General features: G+C 36.8%; 1 protein-coding gene across 1 annotated transcript; it reads left to right on the forward strand.

The window, feature by feature from the left end:
• Window positions 1–8,597, forward strand: LOC111188721 (uncharacterized). The gene is made up of 4 exons (XM_022662476.2): window positions 1–430; window positions 1,731–1,772; window positions 3,603–3,650; window positions 5,272–8,597. Exons 1-4 carry the CDS (start codon window positions 374–376, stop codon window positions 8,014–8,016), a joined length of 2,892 nt encoding a protein of 963 aa, XP_022518197.2. The 5' UTR covers window positions 1–373; the 3' UTR covers window positions 8,017–8,597.
• Window positions 8,598–10,944: the final 2,347 nt, after the last annotated feature.

Raw genomic sequence — 10,944 nt, forward strand, 5'->3', positions numbered from 1 at the left:
ATGAACATTCTTTTTTCAAGACTGGATTTCATTCCCATATTTGCTAAACGGCACATAACCCAGCCCACTATATATACATGTGGGTGTGTTTTAGTCTTAAGGTAACAGCATGAAAGAGAGGACACACACACAAATATATAGGTTATGCATATTTTTCTAACATGAACTTTAAGTCAGACACTGCAGAGAGGATACCTACACAGTGATATGACTATGAAGATGAAGCATTAAGGAGTAGGGCGGAGATATTAACTTCCATCACTGGAACTTTGATTGTTTCTGGGGATTAGATCAATCAGTTTTTCTTCTTATTTTCTTCTTATGCACCATCACACTGGTTTTGGTGTGAGTGTGTATGTTGTGCTCGTGAAAGATGCTAAATTTGACTGTCCTGCTGCTCAGCTTTGGGCTCCTGAACTTCTCAACACCAGTAAGAACTTTATCTTTCATTATTTCACCATTTACCCTCAGTCCAGGTAAACATTGCAGTGCACACTGCATTATTAATACAGCAATATAGTATTCATACATTATTTACTGTGGGATTTATACAGTAAATATACAGCGAATTAGTAATATGGTAAACATGACAATATTAATACAGTAATCACTGCATGATTTATACAGTAAACAGTGCATTATTAACAAACATGACAGTATTAATACACTAATTACTGCAAGATTTATAAAGTACAAACTGCATTATTAATATAGTAAACATGAAAATATTAATACAGTAATTATTACAGGATTTGTATAGATAACACTGCATTACTAATATGAAATCACTGCAAGAATTATACAGTAAACGTGCCATTATTAATACAGTGATGGAGCATTCATACAGTAATTACTGTAGGATTTATACAGTAGTTACTGTAGGATTTATACAGAAACCACTGTATTATTAATATAGTAAACATGGCAGTATTAATACAGAAATCGAAGATTTATACAGTAAACACTAGTATTAATTCTGTAACTCTGCAGGATTCATATCGAAAGAGCACAATGTTACTACTGTTTATGCAGTAAGCACTGTAATATTAATATGGTTAACACTGCAGTTTAAAAAAAATATTTGCTGTATAAATAAAGTTAATAGAGTAAATAAACCCTAGAATTAAAAAAAAAAATTAACACTGCAGTTTTGATGCCATAAACCCTGGTTTGGGATGAATACCTGGGTTTGACAAACTGCCACTGTTGGGACCTTGAGCAAAGCTCATAATTCTCACTTACTACTGTGTAATATCTGCTCACTGCTCTGGCCAAGTGTGCTCACTGTATATCACTGTTTGTGTGTGTGTTTATTGCACAGATGAGTTAAATGCAGAGGCCACATTCCATCTCTGTCCAAAAAACACAAGTATAGTGAATATGGTGGTCTTGTCCTGTTGTCTTGTCTAATCACTGTAGTATTAATACAGTAAACAGGCAGTGCCAGTGTTATACAGTAAAAAAGCTGCAATATTTATATTTGCAATGCATTGCAGTGTTAATACAGTGAACACTGCTGTACTAATGCAGTAAACGGATAGATATTTATGCAGTCATACAAGATGCTGTGGCACTAATACAAAAATCACTGCACTATTAACACAGTTAAGGAACTGTGTTCTCTAGTATTAATAAAGCAACGCGGTACTGAACATGTATGCAGTATTGATACAGTAAACAATGCAACATTCATATAAATGACCATACTGATGTGTGTGTGTTTCTTTCAGATGCACCATAATCATCATAGGCTGCACTTTCAGCAATCCATGGTGAGTGTATGCTCTCTCTCCCTAAAACAATATATGATTGTTAGGCTTATTAAAACAATTAGTTTGCTGTTTAAAGAGTATACAGGCAGAAATCTACTGTAAAGAACATTTTGTGACGAGTGCAAAGTGTGTGTGTAAGAACATCTGTTAGTGCTGTACTGTCCCTCTGTGTGTAGCAGATGTTATATAAGAGCATATAATGACTGTGGGTTATATATTTGGAAATGTGGTTGATTGCAGCAGCAGCAGTTTAGTTTGTTTAACCTCCACATTCACTCTTCTCTGCAGAAAACAAACATATGATTTACTTTTTTTCCTTTTGTGCTGGTATTTTGGGTGTTTGTAATTTTGAGCCCAAACTGCACATGTCTTTCATACTGCTCCACACAAGCTCTAACAAAAGTACTTATAGTGCCTGCATCATGTCTGTTCAAACTGTTGGCTTCATTTGGTCTTTCTGTGTATGTCATACATTCAGAATGTGTTAAAAAGGTAAAGAGCAGTAGCATTTTTTGAATGCTTTATAACATATGCATACACTGTAAAGTAAAATGTAAATGTAAAGTACTGTGTAAGGTTTATTCATCTGGACACGTAATTTAAAGCTTTTTATTTTAAGAATAAGATAACCGATTGCATTACAGCAGGTGCAGGTAAACATAAATACAGTAAAAATAACAAAATGCTGCTTTAAAGAAAGTATTTAAATCTTGTGAGATAGTTTAACACTCTGGGATCTAAGGACATTTTCTTTCATTTTCACTTATCTTCTTAAATTTGCCTTTAAAGACACTTCTCTATACGATAATACCCAAATGTTTTATATCAAACTTAAACTCGTCAGTGCACCTTACGTATGAATTTTACCAGTCAGTTTGTAAGGAGCAGTAAAGTCACTCTGCTGAAGTACAGCATTACACAGGAGTTTCAGTTTAGTTTTCCAGCACCGAGGCTGGAGCAACATTAGCATTAGCCGCTAACAGCGCTAAGCGCTAGCTCTTTTGCCGTTCTGAGGAGAGTATATTGGACTGTAGCCTGCACATTTACCATTATAAAACAAGCTATGTGAGACAAAACCCTAGCTAATATCGCCCTGGCTTACTGGAACACCAAGGGTTCCTCAGTGCAGTGCTGTCAGACTGCATTTACCAAGGCTAGTGCTTAGCTGCTAATTTTAATGCTGCCGCACCCAGCCTTAGTGGAAATCTATACTTACTGTAAATAAACAGAAGCGCTTTAGTCACCCAAATAAACAGTTTTCAGTAGAGAAATTTGTTTAGATTAACATCCAGTGCTCATTTGAAATAACTGTTTTTTTTGTTTGTTTTTTTAAGAATTACAGTTTTGTTTACTTAGCTTAGCTTTACGTAACTTAGGACAACCAGAACACAGTAGCAAGAGCTGCTGAATTAGAAGGAAAATATGGCAAAATCCCCATTCCTTACTAGCGGTGCATAATGCACCTTATCTGGTGCGCCTTGTGTATGAAAATAGACCAGAAAATAGACATTCATTGAAGTATGAAGTGTGAAAAATACATTAATAGAAACATTGAGAAAGAGTGAGTTAAAATCAACAGCACACCTGTAGATCCCAGAGCGTTAAAGAAAAAAACTTGGTTCAAGATTTCTACTGAATGCCCCTAAATTCCATCATTGCACAGTGATATTAAAAAAATGCAATTTTTCTGAATGTTATTTTTATATGTTCTAATATTTGAGATTTATTTAGTAATTAAACACTCGCCTCTCAGAAAAGGTGCTATTTTATTTTACTATACTGTTTTTCTATAAGAGAAATGCTCCTTAAGTAAAATCTGCCCTGTTTCAGTCCTCAGAGAGCAGTGATTCCATGGAAAGTGCTGAAACAGATCAACAGGTAGGCCTTTACTGCAGCAAACCACACCTGTAACACATACTGTACTCTGTGCACATTATTTGCACATTACCTCATCTACATTACACTACACTGTATGTCCAAATGTTTCTAGACACTCCTTCTAATGACTGCATTTAGCTACGTCAAGTTCAGCTGCTGAAACAGATGTGCAAAAGCACACACATAACTTGCCTAGTCCCTGTAGAGAGGTACTGACAATAGAAGTTGCCTCTCTGAGGCAGATGAACATGAACCATTTGGCACCATGCCTAAAGACAGACGAGGGCTAAGAGTGAGCTATCGTGCAGTGGAACTATGTTCTCTAGAATGATAGTGCTATATCCAATACGTTTGGGATGAGCTGTGGAGTTGGGAATGAAGTGATGTGGTGATCATTTAACATGATCTTGTACAAGGCCTTTCCTAGACAGCAAAAACACTTACTAAATCATAATTACTTAAGTATGTTAATTAAATCATAACTACATACATAACTGTACCTTCGTACTGTACTTAATATTACGAACAATTTAATATTATAATTGAGTATTTGTTGTATTGCTTAGGTATTTAAAAATAAAATTATATTTTTTACCCCATTTTAAAAAGTAATTTCAAACTCATTACAAACTCAGTACATTCTTTCATTACATCTTCAAATACTTAGTTCTAAATATATACAGTACCAGTAACAGTCAAAGTTTGGACACATCTAAAATTCAGTGCTTTCTCATTATTTGAAAATTGTCTGCATAGTTAATTAATACTAAAGGCATCCAAACTATGAAGAAAAAAATAGAATTATTTAGTAAATAAAAAGTGTTAAACAATCCAGAATATGTTTTATATTTTAGATTCTTCAAAGTAGAACCTATTGCTTAAATGACAGCGTTCAGACATCCCAAGTTGCAAAAGTTGATTTCAGGGAGGTTACCCCCCACCCCCCATATTTTTTCTTTTTGGAAGGCCCTGCCTCTGCTTTCTCTGCCTCTGCCATGATTTGCTTTCTCTCACTCACTGAACAAATCCCGTCCGGGACTCCTTAATGTGTTTGAGAGCATTAGTTGTGTTGAAGAGGCAGAATTGGTATAACAAAAACTACTTAACTAAGTAAATAACTTAATTACTAAGCAATCAAGAACTTTAAAAGTGCAGACCATTAAACGTTCTGAGTTACCAGCCTCAGAAACCTCCACCTAAATGCTTTACATAGTATTTTGTTTCTGATAACACTTTTGAGTGAATTTGAACACATTTGAATTGAATGAGAAAGTATATCCAAACATTTAACTGGTAGTGTATGTAATACAATTTTCAGTTTATACTTCAAGTGTAATCAGCTTATGGCAAATCATTGATGTCTAAAGGCTACTTACATAAAAGACATCCCAACTCTGAGTTGTATCTGTTAAAATACGTTTTATGTCAATTATTTACCCAGTGTGCTGTTTTGACTCCAACTTTTCTACAATTCTTCTAACCTGTTACTGTTTTCCCTCATTATGATACTCAAATTCCATTAATGTCCATTATAGACATTAGAGATTAAAATGCAATAGAATAACTTCACTTACTTCATTGACTTCTTTCTAAAATTCATGTTTACATGTGATATCCTCAGGTCACCCCTACATCTCATGCTCCTGGAAGTGACATCATAATCAGAGCACCTGCAGACTTCGGGCAGCCCAATGAGAATGGCACCAGTGCCGTGACCGTCAGCATACGGGATGAAAACACCAACGCATCTGTGGATGTTCTGACCTTCATCTTCAACACGGAGGATGACGCCGGTAGGAGCAGTGCAGCTGAAGAAAGCAGCGGATTTGGCGATGAAGGAATGCAGGCTGATGAACCTTCAATCACTCAAAGAGATATAACTGATGAGCAAAGCTTGGATGATGTATTTAAAGCAAACATAAACCTAAAAGATGATGTGCCAGAATCAATTGATAATTTAAATGAAGGAGGCTACCAAACACCAGATTCACCAATTGGTGACAAAAGCAACAGTACTTCTGGAAAGGACATTGCAAACCAACAAACAATTGATTTTAATAGTGATGAAGCTCTGCAAAGTAAAGTGGATGACCTCAAAAATGATATCCAAGCGGATGAGGCATTTATAGCATCACTAGATGTTGCTAAATCCATTGAAGAAAGCACCAGTGAGGGAAAGCAAGCTAGTACACATCCTGAAACTGTGTACTCTACTGACCATGGATTGGGCTCAAATTCAGAGGAGACTGGCCAAATCAAGTCTCAAGTTGAATCTCACAAGTCAAACCATGGCACAAATCCTTTAAACACACATGATTCTGGATCAGAAAGCCAACCTACACACCTTCCTGAGGGCGAGACAATGAGTGAATCCCTGGATGACCCTCAGTCCCAAAGTAAGGAGCTTTCCATTACCCTTACTACTGTCTTTCGCTACTTGCTTGGAGATCTTATTGGTCTAAGATCAGTTCCTGCTCCTCTCAAACCACAATCCATAGGAGCGTTGATGACCAGCATGGAGGAAACTACTTCAACAGAAGCAAAGGAAAAAGGAACTGACCCTGGATTATATTTATCCTCTAAAGATAAGCACAAGGTTCGCACAAACTCTGGTCCAACCATAAGTCCTTGGGTGTTTAATGAAGTCTCTCCACTCATCTACAGCTCTGAAGAACAAGAAGATCATGATGTGTTCTTGGGCACTGATGCAACACTTAGCAGCCCAGTGCCTAGTCCAGAACCGTTGCCAAATCCACAGAATGCCAAGAAGGATTCTCCAAAGTCTTTCTCTTCTGGTCCAGTGTATGTTAACGATGGCTGGCCTGCTGTTGACTACTCCAACTCTTTAAACGATTTTAGACATTACCATAAGTATGGCTACAAACCTGAATACAGGAATGGGCAATGGGAAAATCATGAGGACACTGACACAAATACATATCATGAAACTGCAGAACATGATACAGCTTATGAAAACACCCCAGCATACTCATTGGAAGCAGCAGAGATCCAGAGCTTTCCTACAGAAGACCCAAAAACCCAGGATAACTTGCACAACAAAGACCACCCTGAGTTCACCCCAGATTTTGCTGCATCCAGGGAAGATGTTATTTCCAGCTCCAGTGAGATTAGCAAGGAAACAACCAGATTCCAGATTCCAAGAGCTACAGATGTGCCTCCTACTGATGCTGCGCCAGTCATGTCCAACAGTCTAGAGAGTACAGAAACCACTGTAGGTCCTGATAATGAGAAAGACGCTTTGACAGTAAGCTCAAGTAGTGAGGAACTTGAGCCTTTAGTAGACTCTAAAGAACAAAGTTTAGCAACAGTAGGGTCAAACAGTCAGGAGATTCAAACCCAGACAGATACTCCTGACTGGCTAGAAAAGGGATTAATTCATGACTCAGGTGTTCAACAATTGGAGCTTCCTCATATTTCTGTGGTGCAGCTAAGTCATCACCTTCAAAAGCAAGGCAAAGAAGAATCTTCATTATTTGTAGATCTCACACCTGAATCAAGCTCTAAAGAAGAGCTGGATCAAGTTTCCAGTACTGATGCACCAGGTTTGATCTTCTCCATTCTGCCACCCATGTCCAGCGAGGAGCAGGTATCTTCAGCTATCATTAGCAGAAGTACATCCCAACCTCTCCTACGTCCTGTAGACAACAGTGAATCCAATGAAGAGGATGTCAATGCAAGCTTAAACCATGTTCGTCTCCAACCAGCCCCTTTAGGCAACTTCAGCTCTGAAAACGACCAGAATGAAGAATCGTTTTCAAATGAATCCTCAACTGACAGCCCAGCCATCAGTGCGGAGTCGCCTTCTCAATCCACACTGAGACATGAATCGTTTTTACTGCAATACATCACACAACATCCAGAGTCAGCCTTCGCAAATGACTTGATTGTAAGTGATGAGGACCTATCCAGTGAGATTAGCACACCAAATCCAAGCATAGGGCCGGAGATCACATCTCAAACTAATGTTGCCAAAACAAGGAGCGAGGAGTCAGAGGAATCCCAAGAACCTTCCTTGTTTACACTCCGTCCTCCTGTAGCTATTAACCCTAGCCAAGCTCCAAACACTAAAAAGAGCAGTGAAGAAAACGTGAAGATGGACCATGTAGCAAACGATCATTTACGTAGTAACCTCATGCCTACAGCAACGAGTCCCAAAGAAGAGGAAGCCAATCCTTGGGCAACTTTTCTTCAATCCTTGAAAGCACACATGACCCCTTGGCGAGCAGAGCATGGTGAACAGAAGGTGCAGAGACCATGGAATAAGTATGGTAACAGACGCCATAGCGGTCAACATATTCGTAGCAATAAAGGACAGAAAGCCAGTAGCAGCGAAGAGAGCAAATGAAGTCATTGTGCTTATTTTAACACCTTACTGTTAAAGACTGTACAATCAGGAATTGCTGTGAATGGAAGGTTAAATTTGCAGCACTGTAGCAGCAGTCATTTCCATAAAAAACAAAATCTACATTCCTAACTACATCTCATATACAGTCAAACGTCACAAGACACCCTTTTATTTCAGACATGAAATATGGTGGCTTTCAAGATGGTATAGCCTAAAAGATAGGATCGCTCACCCATTACTTGCTGGGGTATTCAGATATGTAATTTTCCCTTTCGCTTTCCGTTTGCTTTTGAAATAAATGGGTGTCCTGTTCCATATAACAGGGGATGTCACAGAAAGGCAACTAAGTAGGCGTCCCCATGAAGATGATAATCCGAAGATGGTAATACAGGGAAGATTTGGCAATTTTTTTTAGGTGTAACCCATATACTCAGCTCTGCTGCTCATCCCACAAATATATATATATTACAAATGTGGTACCATTTAAAAGGGATATTACCAGGCTTTCCAACAGTATAAGATTTATTGCTGAGAAGCATTGTTATAAACAAATTTCCTTATTTGTTGTGCTATGTTTACATTGTTTCATATGATTATAACAATAATGGCCAGTTGACAAAAAAAACAGCTGAACTTTATTTGATTATACAGTATTTCTGAGCACATAAACCAGCCTATATGACATCCAAGCAAGAAGAAACCACTTCAGAAATTACATTTGACTCTTTTGCACCTAAAAATTGTTTAGTTTTATGGTTTGCGATTTATCTATATTAGTAATTCTGACATTTTGTAGGAAATTCTCTGTGCATGGCTGAAAGGGTTAAACCTTTTATCAGCATGAGGTATGTTTTGTGATGGTTTAGCATATATACTAGCTGGCCAATCAATCAGCATTCTTGTGACCAGCTTAAACTGGTTAACCAGTTTGGTCAAGTACACACAGTATGTTGGTCAAGAGCTAAGCGTTAGAGTGTACAGTGTAAGGTATGTTTTACCCTACATGACAAGCTTTTCAACTACCTAGACTCCAGGTCTTGAAATCTGGACCTTGAATTCATTTTCCAGTATTGAATTGTGTTTTCATTGATTAAGGGAACAGTTAATGCAACTGATTGGCCAAATAGTTTTACACATACCAAGAACTACAAATATAAGGAATGAAATCTGAATTCAAGGTCCAGATTTGAAGATCATCATAGACGAGCATAAACCATCTGAATCTCAGCTATTGACAAAAGATGGTCTTGATCTGGATTTTCAGCAGTGTATGAACACTGTTACCATTCTGGATTGAAGCTTTCACTCTACGCTGAGAAGTTTTGATGTTTCAGTTTAAATATAACTTCATAATTACATGGTTATAGTTATTTATAGAATTGACTACATCCTGTATTGATACGTTTGACTGACTTAATGTCGTTTTGTCAATAATTTGATCAGAGGGAAGGAAGAACACACTGTACTGTGTTAAACCTCTACATGTTTGTTTAGAGAAGAGTTTATTGCTAACATCCAAAGCTTGTTGAAATAAATCTCATGATGCAATTCTTCATTCTACCATAACAGTTCCCTGGCTTTGTGTTCAGTCACAGCATCTTTATGAAAGGTCTCTATAGCAGCACTCTGACTGACAGTAATGAGTTCTGTCCCACCGGGTGTCTGTAGACCACCCAAACCACCAGCTCCCAACTCCACAATATAAATATACTTCACAACCAACAACACCCCAATCACACAAACATTTCAACAGCCAGCACTAAATCAGTGTTCAGATAATAGCAGCTCTTTTAAACAATAAATCAGATTCACAAAGAAACAATGATGCATTGAAACTCAGCAGAAAGTCTAAAGATCACACAGAAAGGGAAAGTCCACTATTTTCATCCAGTTTTTTAAATTTCAAGTTCAGAGAGCAATAAGCATGAAATTGTCATTTAGTGATGAATATAACCATGGCTAAAATAAATATAGCCACTTTTATTTACAATCCAAACCCACCAGTGAACCTACATGTGAATATCAGAATTTATGTATTCATTAGGCATTATAAATATGGTTATACATATTTCTAAAAATATTTAACACATTATAGCATGTTTATAATGAATTCTGAATATAAATATGCTACATATCTGGGTTAAAATAGCATATATCTGTCACTATTAATACAATAACATAAAGGACATCCATTACTTCACATTGACACATTATAATATATTGTAAAAATAAAATGAAAAAAATATAATAATATAATGTTGTCATTGTACAGAAAGTGATTTTTGCAAAAAAAAAAAAAAAAACATTGTATAAATTTGTACAATATATATATAACCATATATAGCTTCCTATTATTACAACATTTGTCAAAAACTAAGCTAGAGAGGTTATTGTACATAAATAAGATAAATAATAAACCGAAAATTTTGTGAGAATTGTTACCTGGCCCATGTTTCTGTCTGGACCGGCTGTAGAAACCTTTGACTAGGGATCCTCCCATCTTGTATTTAATGAATTAAGTAAAAAAACAGTAGGACAATGGTGATATTACTGATGTCAAAGGCTTCTTATTTAATGGTTATCTCAAGAGCACAGTGTGGACAGGGACTTCTTAGACATTTAAATAGCTTGATAATTTTAGGAAAACAGATACATGAGTATTTTTTACACTCCAAGAGGCACCAGATTATAAGGCGCACTATCAATAAACCTCTATATAACGTCTATATAACTAAACAAACTGTAATTCTTAAAAAAACAAAAAAACATTTTCTTTTAAAGTAAACTGAGTTCTGGATGTTAATCTCCACATATTTTTCTCCTGAAAACTGTTAGCGGTTAGCGGCTAATGCTAATACTACTCCAGTTTTGGAGTTAGAGAACTAAACTTAAACTCCTGTATAAAGCTGTACTTCAGCGGAGTGGCTT

The sequence above is a fragment of the Astyanax mexicanus genome, chromosome 13 (assembly GCF_023375975.1).
Source record: "Astyanax mexicanus isolate ESR-SI-001 chromosome 13, AstMex3_surface, whole genome shotgun sequence".
Classification (NCBI taxonomy): domain Eukaryota; kingdom Metazoa; phylum Chordata; class Actinopteri; order Characiformes; family Acestrorhamphidae; genus Astyanax; species Astyanax mexicanus.

Bases quoted from the DNA above. Each gene is read 5' to 3' on its own strand.
- LOC111188721 (XM_022662476.2), top strand. From the start codon at position 374: ATGCTAAATTTGACTGTCCTGCTGCTCAGCTTTGGGCTCCTGAACTTC. The intron at 1,773-3,602 runs GTGAGTGTATGC...GCCCTGTTTCAG, and splicing joins TGCACTTTCAGCAATCCATG to TCCTCAGAGAGCAGTGATTC. The intron at 3,651-5,271 runs GTAGGCCTTTAC...TGATATCCTCAG, and splicing joins GTGCTGAAACAGATCAACAG to GTCACCCCTACATCTCATGC.